General features: G+C 49.0%; 4 protein-coding genes across 5 annotated transcripts in view; 2 read left to right on the top strand and 2 right to left on the bottom strand.

Annotated features, from left to right (window-relative positions):
* CD63 (CD63 molecule) overlaps nucleotides 1-4,132 on the top strand; it is a 6,176-nt gene extending 2,044 nt beyond the window's left edge. Inside the window, exons 3-8 of the mRNA XM_069078756.1 lie at nucleotides 1,842-2,030; nucleotides 2,296-2,370; nucleotides 2,489-2,581; nucleotides 3,162-3,302; nucleotides 3,638-3,721; nucleotides 3,953-4,132. Of these exons, the coding sequence (XP_068934857.1) occupies nucleotides 1,842-2,030; nucleotides 2,296-2,370; nucleotides 2,489-2,581; nucleotides 3,162-3,302; nucleotides 3,638-3,721; nucleotides 3,953-4,018 (648 nt within the window). The 3' untranslated portion in view covers nucleotides 4,019-4,132. The remainder of the gene's footprint in view (nucleotides 1-1,841; nucleotides 2,031-2,295; nucleotides 2,371-2,488; nucleotides 2,582-3,161; nucleotides 3,303-3,637; nucleotides 3,722-3,952) is intronic.
* Nucleotides 4,133-4,227: 95 nt separating this feature from the next.
* RDH5 (retinol dehydrogenase 5) lies at nucleotides 4,228-8,333 on the bottom strand. 2 transcript variants are annotated; one of them, XM_069078745.1, is made up of 5 exons: nucleotides 7,761-8,333; nucleotides 6,749-7,079; nucleotides 6,020-6,278; nucleotides 5,372-5,535; nucleotides 4,228-4,958 (listed from the first exon to the last, which is right to left on the bottom strand). In XM_069078745.1, the coding sequence occupies exons 2-5, from the start codon at nucleotides 7,056-7,058 to the stop codon at nucleotides 4,735-4,737; spliced, it is 957 nt and encodes a 318-aa protein (XP_068934846.1). In that variant the 5' UTR covers nucleotides 7,059-7,079; nucleotides 7,761-8,333; the 3' UTR covers nucleotides 4,228-4,734. The 2 variants fall into 2 exon arrangements, with proteins under 2 accessions (XP_068934846.1, XP_068934838.1); XM_069078737.1 differs by having other exon boundaries at nucleotides 6,749-8,333.
* A 138-nt stretch (nucleotides 8,334-8,471) lies between these two features.
* Nucleotides 8,472-13,470, bottom strand: BLOC1S1 (biogenesis of lysosomal organelles complex 1 subunit 1). Its single transcript, XM_069078770.1, has 4 exons — nucleotides 13,286-13,470; nucleotides 11,824-11,896; nucleotides 9,627-9,759; nucleotides 8,472-8,694 (listed from the first exon to the last, which is right to left on the bottom strand). The coding sequence occupies exons 1-4, from the start codon at nucleotides 13,344-13,346 to the stop codon at nucleotides 8,590-8,592; spliced, it is 372 nt and encodes a 123-aa protein (XP_068934871.1). The 5' UTR covers nucleotides 13,347-13,470; the 3' UTR covers nucleotides 8,472-8,589.
* Nucleotides 13,471-21,528: 8,058 nt separating this feature from the next.
* ITGA7 (integrin subunit alpha 7) overlaps nucleotides 21,529-25,915 on the top strand; it is a 31,817-nt gene continuing 27,430 nt past the window's right edge. The window contains exon 1 of the mRNA XM_069081310.1: nucleotides 21,529-22,081. Coding sequence (XP_068937411.1) covers nucleotides 21,894-22,081 — 188 coding nt within the window. The 5' untranslated portion in view covers nucleotides 21,529-21,893. The remainder of the gene's footprint in view (nucleotides 22,082-25,915) is intronic.

The following is a 25,915-nucleotide window of genomic DNA, read 5'->3' as shown; positions in this document are numbered from 1 at the left end:
GGTCAGGGACTTACCTCTTCCCCTTTTTTCTGAAACCCCTCCCCCAACTGCTTTTGGCTAAGAATGGACAATCCCATTCTCTAATCATTGGAGTGAAAGAAGTAAAAGGGTAAATCTATATTCCTCAGCTATATATGTATGTATGTATACATACATATATGTGTAAATATGTGTATTTATGTATGTTTATACACACAAGCTGAGGCTGTTAGATGGCTCAGTGGACAGAGCTCTGGGCCTGGAGTCAGGAAGACATGAGTTCAAATGTGAACTCAGATACTAGCTGTGTGACCCTGGGCAAGTCACTTAACCTCTGTTTGCTTTAAACCACTGGAGAAGAAAATGGCAAAGCACTCCAGTGTCTTTTCCAAGAAAACCCAATTAACTCTACCAGGGAAAAGTCAGACTAAATAACAACAGCAACACACACACAGTGGCATTGTTATTGTTTGGTTACTTTTCAGGTGTGTTCTGACTCTCTGTGACCCATTTGGGGTTTTCTTGGAAAAGGTACTGGAACATTTTGCCATTTCCTTCTCTAGATCATTTTACAGATGAAGAAACTGAAGTAAACAGGGTTAAGTGACTTGCCCAGGGTCACATATCAAATAAATAAAAAAATAAATAAATTCTGAGCCTGGATTTGAACTCAGGAAGATAAATCTTCCTGACTCCTGGCCTGGCACTCCATCCACTTCACCACCTAGCCATCCTACATTAGGGTCGGGGAATACACAAACACACACATACACACACATACTCATATACATCCATTTACACACACATTTTGTTGGTTTTGCTGTTGTCATGTCTAACTCTTTGTTTATGACACCATATTGTCTATGGGGTTTTCTTGGCAAAGATGCTGAAGTGTTTGCCATTTCCTTCTCTAGTCTTATGCAGGCAGTGGTTAAGTGACTTGCCCAGGGTCTCACATAGCTAGTAGATATCTAAGGTCAGATTTGAACTCTGGTCTTTTTTACTCCAGGTCCAGTGCTCTATCTACTGTGCCATCTAGCTGTGTACACATAGGCACATGCATACAACACACACATCATGCATTATAAACTCTGGGGAGTTTGGACACGGAAGGTGATTATTCAAGGTTGTGTATTACTCTAGTTGATTAAAATCACTTTCCTTGCAATTTGCAGTGAGTTGGGTAGTGAGAATGTTATCCCCATTTTGCGGGTAAAGAGACTGAGGCACAGGGAACTTAAGTGACATATCTATATCTGTCTATATACATATACACACATAGGTATGTGTAGGTATCTTTTTTGGTAAACATGGGGATTCCTGATCTACCTGACCTCCCCTTGAAACAAAGAAAAGTAGCAAAGCAAAAGTGACTGGGCAGCCCCATCTGAAGGCATATGCACCGTTCAGAACCTGTAGGACCCATAGGTCCTTGTTCTTCTCTGCAAGCAAACTTTTCATGGAAATTGAGGTTTCTGTTGCTTTTTAGTGCTTCTGTTTACATTGTGCCAGCAGTGGAATGTGCTGTTCTGGTTGGGCTTTCTCTGCCCTGCATCCCTTCATACAAGTTTCCATGACATCCCTACAGCACAGGGTGTTTAGCTGCTCCCCAGTCAGGAGGTACTCCTTCTTTAGGTGTTCAGTAACTTGTCCAGGGTCACCAAGTTAAGTATCAGAGCCGGCTCTTGATCTTGGGCGGTCTTGAGACCATTGAGTGCTTGCTTTTTTCAGGATGCTTCATAGTTTCTCTAGCCTAAGGAGGAGAACATCTAGTGTGTTTGTGTTGGGTGGGGCAGGCTGGGTGTGGCTTTAGGCCCCCCCTCTCCCCCACCCTAACCGTCTTGCTGCCTTTGCTCTTGAAGGCCTGTGCTGTGGGGCTGATTGCAGTGGGAGTGGCAGTCCACTTCACCTTGAACGAGACCATACCCGTTGGGTCCACTGCAGGCTCTGTGGTGCCTATTGTCATCATAGCCCTGGGTACCTTCCTCTTCCTTGTGGCCTTTGTGGGCTGTTGTGCCACCTGTAAGGAGAATTACTGTCTTATGACCACGGTAAGAGGGGGCATAGAGGCTGAGGGATGCCTGTGGGGAGTGGGTGACAATGTATTGGGAGTAATGGGGGAGACCTGGGGGACAAAAGGACAAGGGTCTATGACCAGGAGGGAGGAATAAAAATGACGTTGAGTCATCCTGTAGCAAAGGTAGGAGGTGAGGGGTTGGGGACCACCAGGGAGATAAAGATGATGACCGTGAGGGCAGGACTGACCCCTCACCTCATCTGGGACTCTCTCACCTTATTTCTTGCCCTCTTTTTTAGTTTGCCATCTTTCTGTCCCTCATTGTCTTAATAGAGGTGGCAGCAGCCATTGCTGGATATATCTTCAGGGACAAGGTAAGTAGATTGTGATGAAGGGGACAGAGTTTGGCCTAGGAGGGTGGGATGTGACTGTGATCCTTATGAAGGTTGGAGACAGGGCCTCCCTCAATACTTCTCTTCTCCCATCTCCCAGGTGAAGTCAGAGTTTGACAAAGGCTTCCGGGATGAGATGAAGCAGTATGAGAAAAATAACACAGCACAGTTCTTGGATGAGTTGCAGGAAGGAGTGAGTTGGAGGGGTAGGAGGGGGGGTGGGAGGAAGGGGGATGGGAGAGAGGGATATATCCAGAAACTGTGGATACAAAACTATGACTATGATACAAAAACAAAAAGCATCAATAAAGGTTGTTTTTTTTTGGTGAGGCAATTGGGGTTAAGTGACTTGCCCAGGGTCACATAGCTAGTAAGTGTCAAGTGTCAGTCTGATACCTGATTTGAACTCCAGTCCTCCTGACTCTAGCAGGGTCAGTGTTCTATCCATGGATCCACTTAGCTGCCCCAATAAAGTTTTTTTAAAATGTGAGTTTTGGGGGTGGTGGTAATTCCCTAGAGATAGGCCACTCTGGAGGAATCATTAGGGGATAGGATGGCCCAGGAAGTGTTTGAGCACAACATCTACCAATCCATTTTTTTTCAGCCTTCTGGCTTCTTTTTCTTCACCTTGCTTCCAATACCCCAGTACCTGGTTGCCTTGTAGAGTCACATTTTGCTTTAGGGGTACTTTAGCCTGTTTCATGAGCCTTAGGCCTAGAGGGTCTTCCCCTTTATTTTGCCAGTCTCCTCACCAACCTTTCTCTCCATTCCAGTTTAAATGCTGTGGAGCAACAAACTATACAGACTGGGAACAAGTACCCCAAATGGCCAAGAACAGGGTCCCTGACTCTTGTTGCATCAATATCACTCAAAACTGTGGAACTAACTTCAAACCTTCAGACATTAACCAGGAAGTATGTGGGTTGGGTGGTGGTTATGGGCTAGGCATAGCTAAAAGATTGGAGAGAAGAGGATTGGAGATTAGGGGTACTGGAGGAGTTGGAGATCTCTAGAAAGTCAAGGGAGGGAACCTAGGCATTGGGGGTAGGTTCCTTTCCTCAGGGAGGGTCTAGGAGGTTGGGGAAGCCCAGGGAACTGGTGATCTGGTATAGGGTTGAAGAGAGCCAGCAGGGTTGGGAGAGTGAGAATTAGGACAGATGTGGGACTGGCAGGGCTTAGGGAAGCCAGGCTTGGGGACAGGGTGTAAATGAGCAAGGTGAGTTTGTGAAAGTCCCTTCCATCTTCCCAGGGCTGTGTGGAGAAGATTGGAAATTGGCTAAAGCACAGAGCTTTGGTGCTGGCAGGTGTAGCACTGGGTGTCACATTTGTGGAGGTGAGGAGGTCCCTGGGGGGTGTGGGGAATGGGGATGTGGGGGAGTGGAGTGCTGCACAGCCCATTGTGTCTTGGGGAATAGGGTACTAAGTATACTGCCATCTCTAGTGCCAGTCTGCCCGGACTTGGCCTCATTCCCCTAATGTGTACTTTTCTGCCCACGTCACATGTCATATTCCTCATTATGCCTGCCCCACCCACTTACACACACACACATTTCTTTCCTTCCAGATTCTGGGAGTTATCTTTGCCTGCTGCCTCATGAAGAGTATCAGAAGTGGCTATGAGGTGATGTAGGGTTGCTCTGTGCCCCTCACTACCTTCTCGTGGCAATAAGGGAGTGGGCTTAGTGTGTCCTGGGTTTTTCAATTAATAAATGGATTATTTTTTTTCACTCTGAAAAGAAACAAAGTATTGGTTTGTCCTTCAGATTCATGGCTTCCGACCTTTTTGTTCCTCAGGTCCCCCTCTTCCATCTACCCTTAGGATCACAAAATATTCAGTACTGGCAGAAAATTTAGAGCTAATTTAATCTGAGGACCAGGATGGGCAAATGACATGTCCATGATCACATCTGTTAAGGGAACAGAGCCCACATTTTCCTGCAGGAGAAGCTTCCTTTCTGCCCCCACCGTTGCCAGTCTTGGTGGATGTCCAGCTTCAGTAAGGGGATGGGTACCAGTGAAGCAGGGCTAAGACCCGACTGGGACCCACAAGCAATAAAGGGCGACATCTACTGATGATCTTGTGATGCGCACCCTCCCTGAGCCCAGAATAAAGGCTTCCAACCCTGGGGATCATGTATCTGGCACTCCCTCCGGTGGCCACTTGTTTGATGGCAGTCTTTTTTTTGAAAGGAAATTTGCAGAGCTGGAGGGGAGGGACATTTAAAAAAAAAATTCTTGATCCTCAGGGAATGAAGGTCGGGATGGGGCAGCTCAGTTTGGGTGGTGATTATAGTACAGAGTGTTTTCTTTCCATGCTGTGCCTCAGTTTCCTCCTGGCCAATGGGTTCAGCAGACAGTGTGGGCAGGTTTGGGAAGAATGCAAGTGAGCACGGCATCTACCAGACTGGCAGGCAGGTAGGAGGCAGGCAGCCAGAGCAACTTGGCATCCCATCCAGGGCTGTATCTTGTGCGGGGGTAGCGGGCAGTCAGTGCATGCTCTAGGCAGCTGCTCACCTTGCCCAAGTCCCCGTCACAGATCAGGTTCATGATCAGCCGTTGCACCTTCAGGTCTGGGGAAGGAAGTAGAAATCAGATCTTCCTTCACCCAACCTCCCAGGCCCAGTTTTTATTTTCTTCTCCTCTTTGGTTTGCCCCAGGACATTCGGAGCTGCCAGGGTTATCTGTGTGGAAGGAGGGCCACGTGCCCAGTTGGGTGGGCACCAGCATATTAGTATCACTATCACTGCCAGACCCTGAGGGCCTTGTTTCTTTCCTGTCCATCATGAGGTAGAACAGGAACCATGGTCTTACCTGCTCCCTCCTCCTCTCCTTATTGTAAGTAGACAATACACTCCTTCCCTCACCCCTCAGTTTATTTGGATAGGGGACACCATTCCCCCCCCCCCACAGGGTGCTGTGCTCCACCCTCTTCATCTCCCATGTTCAGAATGGGTTCTTTGCACCCTCAGCTCCAGCTACTCACACTTGGGGAGGAAGTTGTCCCCATAGCTGGCTTGGGTGGCAGGAGATAACCGTTTCCAGGAGGCCTGAAGTACCCCCTCCACACACTCCAAGTTCGTCACTGCAGTGCGGAAGAAGCCTGGTTCCACGATAGAGACCCGTACCCCGAAGGGAGATATGTCCCGTCTGGAGTGTGGAACATCAGAAAATAGAAGATAGTTTCCTCTCTGGGTTCTTGCCCCATGAAAGCTATAGGTGACAGATAGGATGGGAGATATAATCCTGCCTAAGAACTAGAGTGGGAAGCCATAGTGGGCCTGGGCCACTTGAATTCCATGAACGGTGTATTCTACACCTCTGGAGACAGGTTTGGAGACCTTTGGAGTTCATTTCCCCTCGTCTCAGACCGTACCCTGTTCTGGGCACTGGAAGGGGACACCTGGTTCTTCCTGTCTGGGCACTCCTAGTCTGATGGAACAGACAGAACCAATGTGTAGGACACGGGCACAGGGACCTAGGCGTGTGAGTGATGCAGACTGGACAAAGGGAGAAGGGGAACACTGGAATAAAGGTATGATCACAGTTGGAGTGACATGTTCATGTGTCCTGAAGGTGACCCTTGTGATGCTTGTATCTTAGGGTGTTCTGCTGGTTTCCTCTCCCCCCTCACCGTAGGCTGTCAGAAAAGGCCTCCAGACCATATTTAGAGACACAGTAGCCACCCCCATTGGCAGCCAGGCGGCCCAGGACACTGGTGATGTTGATGATTCGACCCTGTGACTTTTGCAGCAAGGGCAGCAGGGCGAGGGTAACTCCGATGGGACCTAGTGTGTTCACTTCCAGCACTCTCCGGTAATCCTCCAGATTCTGCCACGGGGTAGGGCCAATGACCCCAGTGATGCCTGCGTTGTTCACCAGCCCAAAGAGCCCTGTTGGAATCCATGGTGGTTGGGTAGGGGAAAAAAAACAGGCCCCACTGACCCCTTGAGAGCCAGGAGCACCCAATCCAATTAGATAAATATTAAATGCCTACGGGCCAAGCATTAGGCTACCTCTTGGGGGAGCTACAAAGTTTAAATAAGATGGTCCCTGCCTTTAAAGGAGTCTAGTTAGGGGTATAAAACATACAATAATATAAAAGTGTGTATGATTATATATGACATGTAAGTGTATAGGACAGGCGGAAGAAATGCATATGAAATGTACCAGTGGTTGTTACTGACATGGGGGAATCAAGGAAGATTTCATGGAAAAGTTGGGATGTGAGTTATTCTATTACTCCTAGTGAAAATTTGATCGGATGCCCAGGGCTGGAGGAATGAAGGGAGAGGAGACTGCAGGGAGTGGGAACACCCACCTTCTTGTGCCACTGGCATCTTCCCTTCCTCTCCCCACTCACCTCTCTTTCCCACGACCATCCCCACCCACTCGGCCACTTGCTGGATGTTTTGGGGGTCAGTGACATCCAGGAGTGTGGTGCAGAGTCGAGGAGAAGCAGCTCGGTTCAGGTTTTCTGCCCCTGTGGTTGTAAGGCAACCAGCCAAAACTCGGAAGCCTCGTCTGTCCAGCCGCAGTGCCAGGTGCCGGCCGAAGCCCGAGTCGCAGCCGGTGACCAACACGAAGCCATCACTGGGGGGTAGCACTAGCTGGTCTCGAAGGAACCACAGTACTCCCCAAAGCAGGGTTCCAAGAAGCAGGAGCAGCCACATTGTAGGAGAGCCCCAATGCCTCTGAATTAAGGATTCAATCACAAAAGATGGTCTAGGCTGTCTCATTCCTTTCACATTTTGAAGTCCACTTTTCTCTCTCTGGTGTCTGCCACCCTCTCTGGCTTGATAGCCATAGTCTGGGCAGACCTAGGCAGTATCTCAGGTGAATGGAGGAGTGGGGAAGAGGGTAAGTAAAGAGAAAGACAGATGTATGCAGAGAGAGTTTATGACTAGCAGAAGCCCTCAGAGGCGTGCCATTTATCCTGGATCTGCATGAGAGGGATGAATAGAAATCTCTCACTTAGCACTATTCTGTGTGGCCGGGATGTGCTCTCCTTCCTTCCTTATCCAGCCCTAACAAGTCCTTCTATAGTCTTTAAATTTAACCTGGGCCGTACTTTTAGGGGGCCTGGGCTAGGAGTCAGGTGACCTAGGTTCTAGTCGAAGTTGTTGCCATGTGACTTTTGGCAAGTATTTAATCCCACCCCCCACGCTCAGTTTCCCTGTCTGTGGGATGGGGCTAATACCCATCCTGCTTGCCTTTCATGGTGGCTGAGGAGCAAATGAGCCGATGTATACAGAAGTACTGAGAAGCTAAAAGTTATAGTAACAAAGAATTGCTACTATTTGTACTTCCTTGTCCCCCAAACCCTGCTCCCATGATCCCGGACTGGAAGGCCCCCCCACCTGCCCATGGCTTACCTCAGGGACTGGCTTTCACAGCAGTGTCCCAGTTCTCTCTCCTGTTGTTTTCTCAGGAATTCTGACCCTCTAGCCCTTGCCCTGCCTGGCTCCTCTAGGCACTGAGGTACAAAGTCCAGAAGGGGTGGGCACTCCCGGAAGCTGGGGCATTAGGGACTGGGTAAACCCCAACCTGAGGGGCTGAACCTAATCCTTGGCAGGGACCCTCTTCTGGGATCCATTTTCTCTATGTACGTCCCACCCTGATGTTTTCTCCCTACCACAAGGGAGTGGCCTCCCATTGTGGGGCAGGGGGTGGATCTACCAGACACTTTTTCCCCCTAGGAGCTCTACCTAACCCCCCTTCCCATGTCCCCTCTTTACCCTCTTACTTAGTTGAGTGCCTTACCCAGCTTATGCCCTGGCCCGCCCCAGTCTCATGACTGTTCTGTGCCAGCCTTAGCAGGGAATACTTGTATGCACGGGATGGAAGACAACCAGAATCTGGGGGTCCTGAGCAGCTGTTTCTTGTCTCACTTTCCCTTGTGCTTAGGGACTAGGGTCTGTCCTGAGTCAGGTTGGGTGGCCAACCAGTACTCCCAAACCGGGTAAGGGTAACCTTCTTTCCTTTTTGTGCTTGGCAAGGCACTGGGGCCAGCTAGTTCTACCCCCAAAGCCTCCTAAACCACCCTTTCTTTGTAGCCAGCTGCCCCTCCAAACGTACACTACATGTGGCCAGACACTCATGTTTTATTGGGAATCCTGCTGCCCTCCCCTGCCCCTGGTTAGCTGAGAAAACGTGGGACAGAAGAGATGCCAGCTGAGTAGCTGTGGAGGAGAAAGGCAGGAGCTAGGACGGGGCCTGCTGCCCCTTGTAGACATATTCCAGAGCTGTGGCAATTGTCCTCATGTCCAGCTCAATGCTCCGAGCCCAGTTCTCCACATCTCCAATTTCCTGATGAGGAGACAGAACAAAGGGAGGGAAGAGTTGGAGAGTGCCACAAAGCCTCGGAATCATGTCGTTGTCCACCTCCCAAGAAGAGGCCCCTTTGCCCACCCGCTTCTGACCAGAGCAAGTGCTCCTGTCTCCCTTCTCCACAACGAATGGCCTTTGTAACCTTGATCCTGGGATTCATAAGCTTTTTTGTGCCTTCTGGAAGTCTGGTGAAGCCTAGGGACTCCTCAGAAAAAAATTTTTTTTGGGAGGATTGGGGTTAAGTGACTTTCCCAAGGTCACATGGCTAGTAAGTGTTAAGTGTCTGAGGCTGGATTTGAACCCAGGTCCTCCTGACTCCAGGGCTGGTGCTCTATTCACTGTGCCATCTAGCCGCCCCAGAAAAGTGTTTTTAAATACACAGAGTAAAATACATAGGATGGCAAAGGACACCAACTATATTAAAATTATATTGTTGTCATTTAGTGTTTCCTTCTCCAGCTCATTTTGCAGATAAGTATATTAAAATATAGTTACCCAAATATCAAAACATAGTTATTAAAAAAATAAACACGTTCACAGACCCCAGGTTAAAAACCTTGGCTCTAAACTAAGTAAGTTTTGAATTCAGAATTGAGTGGGAGTCAGACTTAGCTGTCAGCTAATTGTTATATGATTAGCTAATTAGCTGAGTGACTCTGGGTGACTTATTTAACGGCCTCAGTTTCACCATTTATAAAATGGGCTAACATCCACCCTGCCTATCTCACAGGGTGATGTGAAAGCACTAGTTAAAGTTACATATGAGTGTAAGGCATTGCTGGTTTGGCTTCTTCTGGTCCCTTACCCTCATTCCTGGGACCTGAAAGTTCCCCTGAAGACCAGAGAGAAATGCAATGGAAGGGACCACAGGAGGAGTTGGAACAGAGCGGGAGAAGCTTGGTGGGACCTACCTTGAGGGCCTGGTTGAAGTTTTCCACCATCCCAATCCACTGGCCTGTCTGCTTGGCAAACTGTGCGGCCTGGACCTGGAGAGTCTTCACCTCATGGTCCAGCTTTCTCTGATTGACATAGGCTTGGGCCACGCTGGAGAGTGAAGGGAGGGGAAGGGGTCAGATGGGGTGTCAGCTCTGCCTATTCTGGGGGGGACTCTCTAGCCCAGCCCAGCCTAGCTTCTTAAAGCAAGGAAGAAAGGCAGAGAACTAGAGAGAGAAATCTTCCAACTTTTGGATGGTCAATACAATGCAAATAAAATACAAACATAAATTTTAAAAAAGAGCTCATTTCTCCTTAGTACATTCAATTCGATGCTGGCTTTCAATCAGAATACCTCACCGCTTCCTCCCTATCTTGGTGAGCTTTTGTGCAACTGGGAAGCAGGGTATGGGGGAAGGGTTGGTTAATCAAGGGTAGGAAGAGGGAGTGGGGTGGGGGGGATGCTGGGAAAATTTAGCAGTAGGAAAACATCTGGCAGTGATTGGGAACCCTGGGGATAAGAGAAAGAAGCTGAGCTGGGCCTGATGGGGAAGGAAAGCTGGACCTCTCCCTGAATTGGGGGTGGGATGGGGGAGCACCCCCCACCCCAGGAACGCTGGGTCAAGAGAGGAGGGGCCCTGAGGGACTGTCATTTCCTCCTCCCCCTTTCCCCATCCTGTGTGGACATACACGGAGGCCTAAGAGCAGGCCAGTTTTTCTTTTCACCTCTATGAAGCACCCGTCCCAAACAAGGTGGCTGTGTGTGTGCAGAGGGGTGGACACATCTGGCCCCCTAACCCCCTCCCACAAATTGGGGTACTTGTGTTCCTCTTCCCTGCCCCACAGTCAGTGCTGGAGACCTCACAGTGAGTTCCCACTTCCCTATTGGCAGTACCCTTCTGGGCCTCCAAGGGTGGAATCTGCGGGGGCTGAAGGAGTCAGGGGATCAGGGAGGTTGAAGGGGGGAAGGGTTGGGAGAGTGGGCAGGACACCTGACCAGGGCTAGGACAGACTGAGTCTTTGTTCTCTCTTCCGGGGAGTGAGAGGGGCTGTGGGCAGCCACACAAAACCCTTTCAAATCCAGCTCTAGTTAAACTGCCCTGTGCATTGGGAAGTGGGGCAGCTGCCCCCCTCCTCACCCCCTCCCCACCAGTGCCCAGGAGAGGGGGGGATGGCAGAGGGGAAGAAGCTAGTTGAGTCTCACAGGCTGTGGGCACTGGCAGCCCAGAAGGCGCCAATGTAGGAGGGAAAAAAAATCGGGGCAGACAGCTCCTGCTTTTTGGGAGACAGCTGAGCCGCAGCTGGGGTGGGGGAGGCCAGAGTAGCAGAAAGACAGGGTCAAGAAGCGAGAAGGGAGAGCTCCCCTCACTTCCTTCCAAAGTGGAGCCTCCAGGTTTGGGATTTGAGCTGATACCCACAATCCGCTCCAAGCCCCCAAACTAAGGACCACTCACTTGTCTTTCCCTCCAGGGGCCTTCCCATCCCCCAATCAGGAGCTCTCTCCACTTAAGGGAAATGAGCTAATTTGAGCTAAATCTGACCCCAGAGCACAAACGGCTGACACTTAGGTGACTCAGGCCTCACAACCATATCCAAGCTGTTCCCACAGCCCCTGCCCTTGCGTAGAAAGGATCACACTATTCTCTTCTCTGCCCAGGGAGAAAGTGCTGGCTTTCTGCTTTAGCCAAAAAGGGCTGAAGGTCAGGCCTAGGCTCTGCATCCAACCTTGTGCCCCCTTTCCATCCCCTGGTTCCAAATGGCCATCTCTGAGGAATGTGGAGGGTTAAGGACCCAGAGGGAGAGAGAGAGAAAAGAAAGAAGAAGCCTGGCCCCGTGCCACCCCCTGGCACAGGCCTGCCATATGCTCAGCTGTGCCTGTCAGGTTAGCTGTGCTCTGGGCCTGCCAGAAGGTCGGGGAGGGGGAGTTGTGGTAAGGAGAGAGATGTTGTCTTCCCACTGAAAAGACAGCTGGACGTGGTAAGGGGGAAACAGAAGGTGGGCAGGTGGCATCACTGACGCCAGGCCACAAAGATGTGGACAATCTGGTTTCCCCAGCAGACCCCCTCCTCAGGCTTCATAATGAAGGCTTAGCTTGGGATGAAGAGGGAGAATGGGGGGGTGGTGGTGGTAAATTGAGCCCAACCCAGACTGAGGGGCCCAGGGAAGGGGGCATACCCAACATTGAGGTGGTCCACTAACGCTTCTGTCAGGCAGGTGGCAGCAGCGATGGCTTCTCTCCTCCTCTTCTCTGGGGATGGGAAGATCAGAGATTTAGGGTTGGAAAAGACCTTAGATTTGCAACCCTATTATTATTATTGATGAGGAAACTGAGGCCTGGAGAAGTTATGTGACTTGGCCAAGGATACCCAGCTGGGAGTGGCAGAGTCTGTGGGATTCAAACTTGGTCCCCAGTATTCTAAATCCAAGGTTCTTCTCACAGAGGAAGAGTTTAGTGGGAGGAACTTTTGGCCAGAGTGGAGCTTAGGGTCCCCCTTCCCATTCCCCTCATTCTGTGTCCAATGAAAGTAATGATGATGAGGATGATAGCTATCACCTATTCGGTGCTTTAAGGCCTGAAAAATCAGTTTGCCTGTTATCACACCTGCCTCTCCAAACCACCCAGTAAGACTGGGCCTTGGGGGCGGGTAGGTGGCGCATGGTACAGTGAATAGAACACCAGCCTTGGCGTCAGCAGGACCTGAGGTCAAATCTGGCCTGACACTTAACACAAAAACTACCCGTGTGACCTTGGGCAAGTCACTTAACCCCAAGTGTCCTCCAAAAAGCAAAAAAAAAAGACTGGGCCTGGACATGATCTCACAGGCATTCGAGGTCCTGGGTGAGGAATGCTTTTACCCATGAGGACGAGACACCTCCAGTCTTAATAATATTGAGAACAGGTGTCTTGGAGAGTGGCAGGCACCGAGCTTAATGCTTTACAATCATCGTCTCATCTGACCCTCACAGCAGCTGGGGAGGTGGGTGCCATTGCTGGCCTCATGTTACAGTTGGCCAAACTGAGCAGAAGCAGGTTAAGTGACTTGCTCAGGGTCACTCGGCTAGTGTCTAGGCTAAATTTGAACTCGGATCTTCCTGGCTCTAGGCCCCGCGCTCTACCCATTGAGCCACCCAGTTGCCCCCGTCTTGAAGAGTGGCCAGTGAGTGACTCGCCTAGCGACACACTGTCAGTTACAGCCGGGGAGGCCTTGAACTCTGATCTTTCTGATTCCAAGTCCCTGGCTCTACCACGCTTCATGTACTCAGGGCCGGGCACAGTGCCAGGAGCTGGGGACACAATGACAACCGAGCTCCTTCTACTCCCCAAAGGTCGGGAAATTCTGAGGTCGATCTCTAAGAGGGATTTCCTCCCCCGCAGTTCCCGCGCCCCTCGCCCAAGCCCCTCCCACTCCAGGGGCGCCATCACCCAGGGCCAATGGGAGGCGCTCTCCTCCGTCAGGGGCGGAGCCAGGCTCGAGGCGGGGCCAGGCTGGGAGGCGGGAGCAGGGGGAAGGACGTCGCCATGGGGACCAGAGCTGGGGTCCGCGAGCCCGGTGCGTCCCGCCCTCCCGCCCGGGGCTGCAGGGCCGAGCCGCTGGCCTTCGGAGCGAGCGGCGCTCGGGGCGGGCTCCGGGCTCACCCTGCAGCTCCTTGCGCTCGTTCTGCTTCGCTTGGTGCTCCTTCAGCAGGCGGGACAGCATGGCCAGGCCGGGGTTGGGGCTCGCCGGGGTCTCTTCGGCTTCCGCAGCTACGGCCTCGGCCTTTGCGGCATCCGCGTCACGTGACCTAACGTCACGCGGAGTCCCGGCCCCGCCCCTCGGGGAAGGGCGGGGTTGGGGTGGAGAAAAGGGAGGAGGGGTATGGGGGACTAGAGGGAGGGCGGGGGAGAGGAAGGGGAGAGGGAGGGGCACTTCCCAGAGTAACCCTTAATGTGCCCAGGGACCCCATTTGGCGCGGTGACTTAAGCATACTTTATCTTTTCCCATCAGATCTCAGCTGACCTCCCACCTTTTGCAAAAAGCCTTTGTGGTCCTGAATGTGGTGCTTTCCTGCTGAGATTATATTCAGTTTATCCTGGCTATAGTTTATGTGTACATAGAAAGGAGTTTCCTTCAAAGCTCAGCTCGGTGCCTTCCAGGTCCCCAGACTGCTAGTGTTTCCCCTAAAAAATTACTTTGTATATATATATATATAAATGTTGTGTGTATGTGTATATGTGTATGTGTATGTGTGTGCATGTGTATGTATATGTATATATTATATATTTTGGGCAGCTAGGTGACACAATGAATACGGCAGTGGGCCTGGAGTCAGGAAAGACCTGAGATCTAATATGAACTCACATAAGAGCTATATCTGCTTCTGTTTCCTCATCTGTAAAATGGCGATAATAATAGCACCTACCTCCCAAGGGTTGTGAGGATCAAATTGTAAAGCACTTAGCACAGTGGCAGGCTCATGCTAAGTGATATAATAATAAGAATGACGATGGTAATTATTAACATCTATCTATCTATCTATCTATCTATCTATCTATCTATCTATCTATCTATCTATCTATCTATCCAGTCTCCTGGATAGAATTATTATTTTTTTGTTTGTATTTTGAAGGGGGGAAGGTAGGGCAATTGGGATTAAGTGACTTGCCCAAGGTCACAAGGCTAGTTTTTGTGTTAAGTGTCTGAGGCTGGATTTGAACTCAGGTCCTCCTGACTCCAGGGCAGGTGCTCTATTCACTGTGCCACCTAGCCATCCCTCCTGCAAAGAATTAAGTTCAGTGAGCAGAGGGGTTATTTCCTTGTATCCCTAGCTTGACATCCAGCAGGCACTTAAATATTTATTGATTGATTAATCACCAATGGCATGGATAAAGGAACGGATGGCAAGCTCACCAGATTTGTAGGTGATAACTTGGAGGGAGAACCAGCACACTGGGTGACAGGCAGGATCCCAAAAGGTTATATAATTTGACTGAATCTAATAAAAATGCTCACAAGGGATAAGTATAAAGTTAACTCCAGCAGCACAGGATGGTGGGAGACATGGCCAGATTGCAGTTTGTATGAACATATATGGGGGTCTTAGTGGCGTGCAGGCTCATCATGAGTCAGCAGTATGCTGTAAGAGGCCAAAATGCTAACATGCGCTTGGGTTGCATTAGGAGAAGCAAGGCTTACAGGAATAAGGCTGCACTCTGCCCTCCTCAGGTCACATCTAAAATATTGGGCTCAGTTCTAGGTGCTGTAGTTTAAGAAGGATATTGATAGGCTGGAGAGAGTCCAGAGGAGAGGAACCAGGATGAAAGGCCTTTATTTCATGTTATATGAGAAGGTGAAGGAACTGGGAATTCTTATCCTAGATACAGGATTCATGGGGAATAAGAAACAAAAGGATTTTCAAGGATTTTGAAGGGCTCTTAGGAAGAAGAATTAAATCTTTTCTGTTTGACTCCAGTTAGAGGGGCCAGGAACAGTGGGTGGAAGTTCCAAAGAGGCAGATTTAGGCTGGATGTCAGGAAAAACTCAACAATTAGAGCTGTCCAAAAGTGGAATGTACTACCTCTGGAGGGGGTGGGTTTCTCCTCCTTCTTCCAGCAGAGGCTGGATGATGACCTATTAAAAATCTTGCAGTACAAATTATTTTGGGGTATGGATTAGACTAGATGACTGATGAAATCTCTTCTAACTCTGAATTCTGTGATTCTGTGAGATGCAAGGGAGAGGGTAGTGGAGGATGGTGGAGATTTTGGAGAAGGGGAAGGGAAAAAGGATGGTGGAGAAAGGAAAAGAAGAAATAGGAGACATTGGGGGGGGAGGACAGATAAGAGAGATGGCAGGGACATTGGGATGGGAGATGAGGAAGTATGAGAATTGGAAGAAGGGTGGGAAAGTTCGTGAAGGGTATCTGGGAAGAAGGGAGATGGGAAGTGGGAAGATTGGAAGAGGAAGATATTGAGTAGCATTGGAGCCTGGGAGAATGGGAAGGGTTCTAGATGATTGCTATAATTAGGGAAGGATTCAGATATGAAGGAGATAGGAGAAGAGAAAGGAGTTCATTAGGGGTATTTGGGGAGAGGAGGAGTGGGTGGGAAGGGGAGATGATGGGGACATTGGGGAAAATGTGGAAGTATGGGGGAGAAAAAGGGAGTAGAGGGGAAATGGAGACATTGGTGGTATTTTGAGAGAGGAGGAGAGAATTATTGGAGAAAGTAGATCCAGGAGGGAGTGTTTGTGACCATTATGAACTTAATTTGGAGATAAGTTTTTGGAAAGTGTGGAGAAAAGACTCACCTCCCTTTGTATCCAGACTCCCTATCCCCCAACCACCTTCTATACCCTTTGTACTTGGTGATGCAGTGACGCAGGTTCATTGCTGTTCTTTGAATGAGATATTTCATCTCCCCACTCTGGGCACTGTCTGTGATTGTCCCCCGTGCCTGGAATGCATTACCTCCTCATTTCTATCTCTTGACTTCCCTGGCTTTCTTTATATCCCAGCCAAAATCTTGCCTTCTTCAGGAAGCCTTTACCAATCCTTTATTCTAGTTCCTTCACTCTGTTGATTACTTCCAGTGTATCCAGTATATAGCTTGTTTGGACATTGTTGTTTCCTCCATTAAACTAGGAACTCTGAGATCAGGGACTGGTTTTTGCCCCCCCCCCCTTTTTTTGTATTCCCAGTGCTTAACACAGTGTGTGGCACATAGTAGGTACTTAATAAATGTTTATTAGCTGACTGATTTCCCTTCCTGCAGATCTCTGAAAGGTTCTGTTTTTCTTTGAGTCTGAGGCTTCTGAGACAGTTGAGGTCATTAGACTATCCATGATAGCTCCCTCTTTCTGGGGCATTTGGGGGATTAGAGGCGCTCTGGTCTCATTGAAATTCTCTCCCTTCCCTTTCCTTCCCTTCCTAGTTGCTGGCATATTCCCAGATTGATTCTTGGCTTTGCACTCTCTATCCATGTTCTGCAAACAACCTCATAATGTCAGGAAGTTTTCCCTTTCTTCCTCTACTTCCTCTTACTTTAGCACCAAATATACTGGTCCATCTCCTTGCCCTTGATAATGTAAATAATTAATAGACCTCTTGATTATCTAGAGGTGGTATGTTAATTTGATAAACTATGTGTAGGAACTAAAAATATGGACTTTCCCTCCTCTCCCCACCAGATAGATTGGTGTTCATGGAATGCAAACTCATTTCAGTTTTAGCAGAAGCAAAATATAAGTAACTACTGCCAAAAGGATGGTGTGTCTCCAAACTAAAGAGATTTTTTTTTGCACTGTCTACTATTTATTTCATTCTTAGCTCTTCTAGATAACATGCTACTGCTCTCCTCTCCCCTAGCGTGGGTGATTGAAAATTGACTCTGTTATACATATAGAACAAAAGGAGAAATGGGGTGACCGCAATAGATTGAAGTTAGATCTTGGGGAGGGGGAAGAGACACACACACACACACACAGACAGAGAGAGAGAGACAGAGACAGAGACAGAGACAGAGAGACAGAGAGACAGAAAGAGACAGAGAGAGACAGAGAGAGACAGAGACAGAGCAAGGGAGAGAACTGAGTATGCATTGTGAATATTGAGAGATATTTTTATAAATTATTTTAATTTTTTATTGCTATATTTTGTGCTTTTTGCATGACCTTCATTTCCAAGCATGTTTCTCTTTCCTACCCAAAGAGCCATCCTTTATAACAAAAAATATACAAGACAGAAAAAAATAGCTCTTAAAGTTACTGGAAGCCAGTTATTATTATATTTTCTCTTCTCCAGCCTAAACATCTCTGCTTTCTTCAGCTTATCTCGTGGTATGGACTTGAATCTCTTCAACATCTTGGTTACCCTGTGACTTGTTCATGTCCTTCCCCATATAAATGGTTCTCCCCCTCATTTTACACATGAGGAAAGAGGATCAGGAAAATTTGGTATATATTGACCCATAGTCACAGAGCGAATGAAGTGAGGTGTCAGAGGCAGGATTTGAAAGTGCATTGTCCTGACTCTAAAATCCAAGGCATTTCAATTACCCTACTGACTCACCTACCTTGAAAAAGTTGGGTAAAAATGTAAGGCAATATATTATGTGTCAGGTAAAGTGATAAAGAGAGTTAAGCGCTAAAGTGTTTCTGTGTGCCCAAGCTGTGGACTCTTCCATCCTGGACAGCTGTGACCACAGGGGAAACTTCCCCAGATCCAAATGCTAAAGGAGTCTGGGAGAGGGCAGCTTTGAGGTTTTATGTTTCTGTCACTCATGAATCTACCCCTTTAACTTGTTGGACAGTAGCCACAAGGAGATCTTGTCAGGAGAGTAGCATTTGGGAAAAGGATCAGCCTGGGGCTCAGTTCCAGAGAGGGGATGATCAATAGAAGCGGGAAGTGTGAGAGCATCACAGAGATGATGATTTTACAGCAGCCTTACTCAGCCTTCCCTCCCCCACTCTGGGCTCTCATCTACAATGAGCCAGCAAAATGTTGGGTAGGATGGGTAGGGCCAGGTATTCCACAGACAAGAGTGGGAGTGGGGATGGCGCGGAGGGTCAAGAGAGAGGGAGGCAGAGGGCAGGGGGGAGGGACCAATATTTTTACATGGGTTTATGTACTTTCAGAGGAGAGGGTCCAGTGGCACATGACAGGGATAAGTGCCAGGCTCATTTTTTAATTTTAACCTCCTTATCCCTACTTGGCATGACTCTGTCAGTTTCACAATTGGGTAAGCAAACTCCCCTGGGTCCAAGAACTGTATTTTGTTCTCAGATACACACAGGCTCTCCTCTGGTTGAGAAAAGGGCAGAGGAGGTGGGCTACTTCTGATATCTCCCTGTTCTCCCCCAGGTCATCTTACAAATACTTATACCTTCCTCTCTGTCTTGACTTTCCATTCCGTCTAATCTAAATTCTCCTGCTGTAGTCAAAGCCCAATTTTCTTTTGTTCAGTCCTTGGGAGAGGTGGAGACAAGTCCATTATCACTTTCTGTAGAATGATACTTCTAGCCTATCATTAATCATCTTCACCACTCCTCATTCCCCCTGTCCCCAGCCTTTCTTTTTAAGGATAAAAGAAAGACCCTTACTCTAATCCCCTTCGTTTCATTTATTTCTTTTTCTTTCTGGGATTCATCCTACCTCTCCTTAAGTATAGAGTCCCAGACTGAATTATTAGGCTCCAAAGTGACCGAATAAATGCTTTGAGCTAGATTGAAAGGTGTTTAGCTTGTAAGGATGGAGAGATTAGGAGGGCATGAGATTTTGGGAGCTCAGGCAGAGCATAGAGGCATAGAGAAGCACCTTACAAACAGGAAGACCAAAGTGGAGGGAAATAACCTAGTGTTTGCTAGAGAGTATAGTGGGGAATAGACTAGTTAAGTTCAAGATGACCAGATCTCAAAAAGAAGCAAATCTTGAGATTTAACCTCTCTCCTAAAGTATGAGCCTTCTCTCCAAAGTTCAAAGTCTCCTTCATCTTTGAAGGAGTCCTCAGAATGGCCAAACTGGCTCTCCATTGGCTACCTTTACTCTCATTCCCAGTTATGGTTCGGGCCTTAGTTTTGACTAGGAGCCAGAGGTAAAGGGACTCCAGTTCTGGGGTGGTACTTGAGATGAGAATGTATTTTATATGTTGGGAGCTCAGAAGGAAGGATGACTTCTAGGACAAAGATTCCAAGACTGTCTTCTCAGGTGATGTAATTCTTTAGCTTTTATTTCAAGATGGTTTGGGGCAGAATAAGATTATCTGGAAGAGAATAATAGAGAGTCCAACATGGGGTGGGGGGGTGCATGAAGGCTGGAAAGGTAGGAGGTGGATTTGAGAAAACCCCCATTCACATTTCCCCTCTCTCCCTTTCCCCACTCACCTCAACAAGGGCCAGAGTCTCTGTATGGAACTGGTTGGGTCAGCACTGGCTCACTGTTCTACAAAGTGCTATGCTCTTTACTCAAACCTAAGCAACTTGATGGTATTCATTTGTCCAAATGAACCTCCACTGTTCCCAGCTTCCCTTTAGTCTCTCCTCTTCTTTTACTACTTTGCCAGTGACTCTTCCTAGCCCATGTTTAAGGGCCCTTTACTTCCCTTTGGAGGCACAGATTTATGGGTCTAATTTTATATCTAGCTTGCTCTGATGACACTGTTTTGCCCCCTTCCCCCCATTCTCTCCTCCACCCCTTGCCTTCCCTTCTTTGACTGTCTGAAGGTTATTTATAGTCAGACTAATTATGGGAGGCTTCTCTCTTCTCACTGTCTTAGTCCTACTCTGCTGGGTGAGGTGACTTCCCAAATATTTGAACTTGGGAAGTCAGAAGATTCTTGGCATCTGCTTGAACCCTGGGATTTGGTGAAACCAGCCGGGTGGAGTAGGAATGAGAGTAAATAGAAATCATGAAGGTGCAGATTAGGGGAGTGACTGGTGGTGCAGGAAGGATGGTGGTCCCGTGCTCTAGCTCCTAGCTAGAGGTCTGGCCTGAGATTCAGGAGACCTGAAAACCTGTCCTTAGAGCAGTTAACCCATTCTCTTGGTTTCAGTGATGAAGAAGTTAAAACATGGTTTCTGATGACATAGAAGGGGGGGTGGCGGTGGTGGCAGTTAGAGTCAGAGAAGAAACAGGATTGAGGTGGAACCTTAGGAGAAGAGGTGGGAACAGGCAAGAATGATGAAAGAAGAGTGAGAGACAAAGAGAGGAAATAGATGAAAACACAAGAAAGATCATAGCAGTTACAGAGACAAGGGACAGAGGCTGAGAAAGAGGAGACAGGGACAATCAGAAAGACAAAGGAAAGGGAAAAGGCAACACAAGGAAACAGATGAGAAAGAGGGAACCCCAAAAGGGGAGGGGGGAGGTTTGGTGCCTTCTAAATTGTTTCCTATCTCTTATCCTGGCTGGTGCTTAGCTGGAGTTATAAATAGCATGGAAGTTGGAAAATGTTCTCTGGTCTCTCTTCCCCACCCCCTTTCTTCTCCTGGCCTTTTCCAGGAGTGTGTGCCTGGGCCTTTGTCCCAATAGTGTAAAAGTGTGTGGAAGGACAGACATGCTGGTCCCATTTGGAATTCCTAGTCAGCCCCACCCAGGAGCCTGCCTGGAGTTAGCCTACCACTCTCCACCTTTCCTCCCTCTGCCCTTGAATCCACATGGATAGAATTAGGCATTGAAGAGGGGGTAGAGCATGAAGGGCACAGACCCCAGTCCTCCCCCTTCTTTTAACCTTCTGCCTCCTTCTGTGCTCATTCTCTCCACACTCTTAGTACCCTTAAAAAAAAATCTCCCTTCTTTCACCCAGTGACTTTTCCTCCTTCTGTTTGCTCAGTTTTCTCCCTTTCTTTCTCCACATTTCCTTTTCCTTCCTATTTTCTTTATTCTTTGTTTTTCCAGCCCGCCCATGTCCTTATTTCTTCCCTTCGTCTTTCTTTTTCTTTTCCAATTCCCCGAAAACTAGGAGGCAGAAATTGTAGCCAATGGAGCCTTTGCCCCGGGTTGGGTTCTTGTGGGGTGTGGGTAGTATGCGTGAGAGGGGAGAGGGGAGGATACTGAGGAATCCGTTCACAAGTCAACGTATTAACCCGAATTATGTTCAGGCACAGAGGCTCCGCAGCCTTTTGCCTGTCTCACTCTGTGTCTGTCTTCTCTCTGGTTTTTCCCTGAGTCTGACTTCCATCCTCTTCGCTCCTCCTCTCCCCAACTCTCTCTTTCCTTTCATTCTTCTTTCTTCCTCTCTATTTCTCCTTCCCTCCTTCCCCTCTGATTTCCTCTCTTTCCCGCGGGTTCTTGCGCGCCGCCTCCGCCCCAGGCCGGCAGCCACTGCACAGCTCTCACCAGAGGGAGGGTTACGGGGAGGCTGGGGCCGCTGATGCTTTGTGCGGGGGTGGGATGGGGTGGGGTGGGGCAGCGTGGCTGAGTCCTGAAGGGGAGCTAAGAGGGTACCCTCTTACTCCGACTGCTTACCGGCTTCTTCCACCTGCTAGGACTGAGGGAGGAGCCAGGGGAGGGGCCAGGGGCGGTGCCCCGGGGGATGGGACAGGAGTGGGAGCCCGAGGCAGAGCTCAGCAGGTCAGCAGTCTGGGCTGAGGACCCAGGGCTGTTGGAGAAGGAGCCGGAGTATAAAGGAATGAGGGACAGAGAGTGCGAGAGGTGGACTTAAGCATAGGAGAGGGTGATCGGAAGAGAATTCAGGGGAGATTCGGGAAACGAGAGGGGAGAGCACGGATCTTCGGGGTCCTTGGAGAGGCGCTCGGCTGTCCACGGTCCTCATGGCCGGAGCTCGTTCCCAGCGGTTCTGCTGCTTCTGGGGCTCCCTGTTCTTGGGGTGGCTGCTTTCAGGGACCGGTGCCTTCAACTTAGACGTGATGGGTGCGCTGCGCAAGGAGGGCGACCCTGGCAGTCTGTTCGGCTTCTCGGTGGCCCTGCATCAGCAGCTTCGGCCGCGTCCCCAGAGCTGGTGAGTCACTCGGTTCTAGGGGTCTTAGGTTGCCCCCTGCCCTGCTCCCTATCTTCATCTGTTCCTGATCTCTCTCTCATACCTTAGCTCCTGCATTCTGCACAGAGCCCCACCCTCCCCTATATCCCTACGATACCCAACTTCTTCGTTATGTGAGGACTGGGAATCTGGAGTCTTGAGTCTTCCTATGACATGCTGATTAGCCTCTTGTCCCAGTCTGCCTCCCTCAGCCCTGAGAGTAGATGTTATTCTAGTAGCAACCTTAATAGCATTAGGACGTGTTATTTGGGTTGACTCAGTAACTGAGAGTACCCAGTCCTCACCAGAAAAGGTTCCATAGAAGGAGGAGACATACCATTCTCAGGCTGTTCAGGGGAGGGGGAAGGGGCTGAGACTACAGTGTAAGGTATGGAGGTTAGACACCAGAAATAACTTCCCAGCAGTCAGAGTGGTGAGAGATAGCCTGTCTGGAGGGGAGGAAGACTGGTGGAGGCTCCTTTCCAGGAGGTTTTTTTTTTTTTTAATTTTTAAAAAATGAGATAGAGACCTGGCACCTCTGTTGGCCAGGGTAGGGCAGGCAGAGGGATGGAATGGGCTTTGGAAGCTATGATTCACTGTTCTGGCGGGGGGTGGGCAGTAGTCCAGGCAAACAGGGTCTCAAAAGAAGAAGCTATAAAAAAGGCTCTAAGTAATTTGAGCCTCAGCTTCCCTTTCGACCCCAGGAAGGATGCTCATGGCTGTTCCTCCCTCCTCTCACTTCGAACTCTTAGCATTATAGAATCTTAATGTGTAGGAAGATTGGGGGTGGGAACAGGGTTAGTTTTGGATCCCGTAGGACCAAATAGAATACCTCCATTGGGTGCAGTGTGAATTCCTGTGTAATTTGTGTGTACTAAGGGCATTTCTTTAGCTACTTGTGTGAGTAGGGATTGTTTCATGAGGGATACAGATAAGAAGGGAAAAAAATCTACCTTGCATCGTCCTTCCTTCCTCTTTCACGCAGCTTGTTACTCTGATTACTCCAGACCTGGGGTCTTAGCTTACCCCAACTCACCATTCCAGAGCCTCCCCCAAGTCATATTGAGGCCATTACCATGATCAGATCCCCTGGGACCTCCTCCCCCATGTCAATCAATCTGGAAGGGGCTGGGGCAATAGTACGAGAAGATGCTGCCATCTCTCTCTCTCTCTCTCTCTCTCTCTCTCTCTCTCTCTCTCTCTCTTTCAAAGAAAGAGAACTGGGTTCTATCTCTTTGCTCCCTGTCACATGAGAGTAGATTATGGACCCAGGGGTCCTTAAAGCTCTTGTAAGGGTGTGTGTGTGAGGAGTGGCTGTCCTCTTTTGGAGTCCCTCCCATTCTCCCGAATGGAGCCCTCTGTCTGCCAGATTCCCAAGTCTTCCAGACTTGGAGGCCTTTTTAGGACATGATGAGCACTGTTATTTCGAGGGAAATTCTAAGTTATTTTTACCAGCTTAATTTCCCCCCACCCCATCCCAATTTTCCTAGCCCCCTCCCCTTCCATTGCCATTCTGAGGACTGATTTAGAAGGTAGAGCTTGATCCTTCCTCTCTCCTAGACTATGCTGGGCCGTGATGGGGGGAATTTGGTGGATGGACAGACACTGCCAGGGTCATTTTTACTATTCTTCTGCTTAAGCTGCAGGGCTCCTTCCTCATTCTAGAATGACAAAAAATCTGTGCAGGGGAGGTTTCTAGACAACTATTGTTGAGTGGCAAGATAGGAAGACACCAAAAATTCTTCTTGTTGTAGTTTCAGTATTGCTGTTCTTCTCTCTGCACCCCAAATATCATCTATATCACTCTCCCCCTAAATTAGGAGAAAAAGCTGCCCAGCACTTTAGAGGGGTGCCTGGACTCCTCTCAAATCTGAGAGATGCTCAGAGGAATGGAGATGCTCTAGACTGGAGCTCTTGGACTAGAACACCCCCTTACCCACAGAGGCACCCCCCAGACCAAGATAGTTCTTAGATTGTGAGAATCAGAGAGAATACCCCCCATAGAGGGAAGCACTCCAAGTCTAAGACAAGATCGTTCTTAGATTGTGAGAATCAGAGGGAAGACCCCCCATAGACGGAAGCACTCCAAGTCTAAGAGAACCTACAGAGATACCCACAGAAGGGAGCCCCCAGACAGATGGAATTCCATCTTACAGAGGAGACTTTATAGAGGAAACCCACAGAAGAGACCTTATAGAGGGGAGCCCTCCAGGCCAAAAGAATCCTTGGATTGAGAGAACTTATGGAGAAGACCCCACAGAGGGAAACCTCCCAGACCAAGAATGCCTTTAGATTGAGAGACCCCATAAAGGGAAGCTCCCAGACTGATGAAACCTTTAGCTTGGGAGATCCTACAGAGGAGACTTCACAGAAGAAATCCCTGATAGTGAGAAAATCCACAGAGGAGATCCAAAAAAGAAGGGCCCCCTGGATTGAGAGATAGAGGAACCCCCAAAGAAGGAAGTCCTCACCAGCTGGAGAGATCTCCTAGTGTTTCCTCCAGCAGAATCCCCTAGAGGAGGCCCCAGGAGAAGCTCCCTTCAGAGTGAGAGACTCCTTCCTTCAGATTGAGAGGCTCCTATATAGGAGGTGCCCTAAGCATGAGAATACACAGAAAGACACTTCTCTTTTCCCCTCCTCTCCCCCAGGGAGAGACCTGGGTACAGCGGGACCTGTCAATCCAGGCTCCTCTGTGGTGTTGTCCAGGAGGCACGAAGGGTGACATGGACAAATGTTCCCAAGTTCATGCTGCCCCTGACCTTCCTATCCTTCCCAAATGCTGAGAAAATGTCTTTCTTTTTTTCGTCCTGGCAGTGGCTGCCACTGCAGCTACTGTCCCATCCAGAGTTTGGAGCGAGCCAGGGGCTGGGGAATTTGTGAGCTAGGAGAAGACAAGAGCCCAGAAAGCCTGAGTCAAGATTGGGGAGTAAGGGGTGGAGGGTTGCCAGGGAAGGTGAGAGAATGTTGAGACCGAGTTTGCATCTGTCTATGCCTGTGTCCTTGGAAGAGTCTCTTCTCCATTACTCAGACTCCTCCCTTTCCCCCTTCTCCCCTAGGGCTGGGCCCATCTGTACACTTAGTTTTTCTGTCCCCAGAGGAGCTGGAGGGACATACTTTTTCCAGTCCTCTCCATATAACCCTGGCCCTGCGCAAATCCAACCCTTAGTGGAGCTAAGGGCTCAAGTGTGTGCAGCTGATGGTCTCCTGGGTGTTTAGTGAGTGCATTCATACATACACTGTCCTGAGGCTGTTGAGACTTTCATCTATATTGACTTGACCACGTGTCTATCCACCCATCCATTCCACAAATGTGTATTGAGCACTTGCTGTGTGCAAAGAGTACTGTGCTTAATGCTGCAGGTAAAACAAAGACAGCCTTTTATGTGAAGTGTTTTGTAAGCCATAAAGCACTATATAAATGCTAATTATCATTTTTATGTTAGTATTCTGAATGCTGGAGAGGCTTTCAGTCTTGGTGTTCCTGTTTACTAGAGTGGATCTGTACCCCTGACACAAAGCCACACTGCCCTTCAGGCATGTTCCCAGGGCCCCGTTGGAGAGAAGTGTCAGACTGGGCCCCTTTTCTTGGTCCTCAGTTCCCTTGAAAGTTTTACTTCCCGGTCCAGGGGTCTTAAAGGTATAGGCTTCGGCAGGTTGACAGCTCCGGAGTTATCTACCCTTTTCTCCTGCACCCCTGAAGTGACAGTGCCCTCTCTCCAAATGTCTGTCACACAGCTCACCGTTGCCTCTGGCCTTGCTCCTGGAAAGAGGGAGTGAGTGGGTGGTTAATGATTACTACTGGTAGGGGAGGCGGAG

The sequence above is a fragment of the Petaurus breviceps genome, unplaced genomic scaffold (assembly GCF_028583685.1).
Source record: "Petaurus breviceps papuanus isolate PSGF00001 unplaced genomic scaffold, PetGlider_PUasm1.0 154, whole genome shotgun sequence".
Classification (NCBI taxonomy): Eukaryota; Metazoa; Chordata; class Mammalia; order Diprotodontia; family Petauridae; genus Petaurus; species Petaurus breviceps.
This window is presented reverse-complemented; position numbering and strand designations above follow the sequence as displayed.

Bases quoted from the DNA above. Each gene is read 5' to 3' on its own strand.
- RDH5 (XM_069078737.1), bottom strand. From the start codon at position 7,124: ATGAGACAGCCTAGACCATCTTTTGTGATTGAATCCTTAATTCAGAGG. The intron at 6,279-6,748 runs GTGAGTGGGGAG...GGATTCCAACAG, and splicing joins GATGGTCGTGGGAAAGAGAG to GGCTCTTTGGGCTGGTGAAC. The intron at 4,959-5,371 runs GTGAGTAGCTGG...TTCCTTCCCCAG, and splicing joins GGACAACTTCCTCCCCAAGT to ACCTGAAGGTGCAACGGCTG.
- BLOC1S1 (XM_069078770.1), bottom strand. From the start codon at position 13,346: ATGCTGTCCCGCCTGCTGAAGGAGCACCAAGCGAAGCAGAACGAGCGC. The intron at 11,897-13,285 runs GTGAGCCCGGAG...TCCCATCCCCAG, and splicing joins CGAGCGCAAGGAGCTGCAGG to AGAAGAGGAGGAGAGAAGCC. The intron at 9,760-11,823 runs GTATGCCCCCTT...TTCACTCTCCAG, and splicing joins GTGGACCACCTCAATGTTGG to CGTGGCCCAAGCCTATGTCA.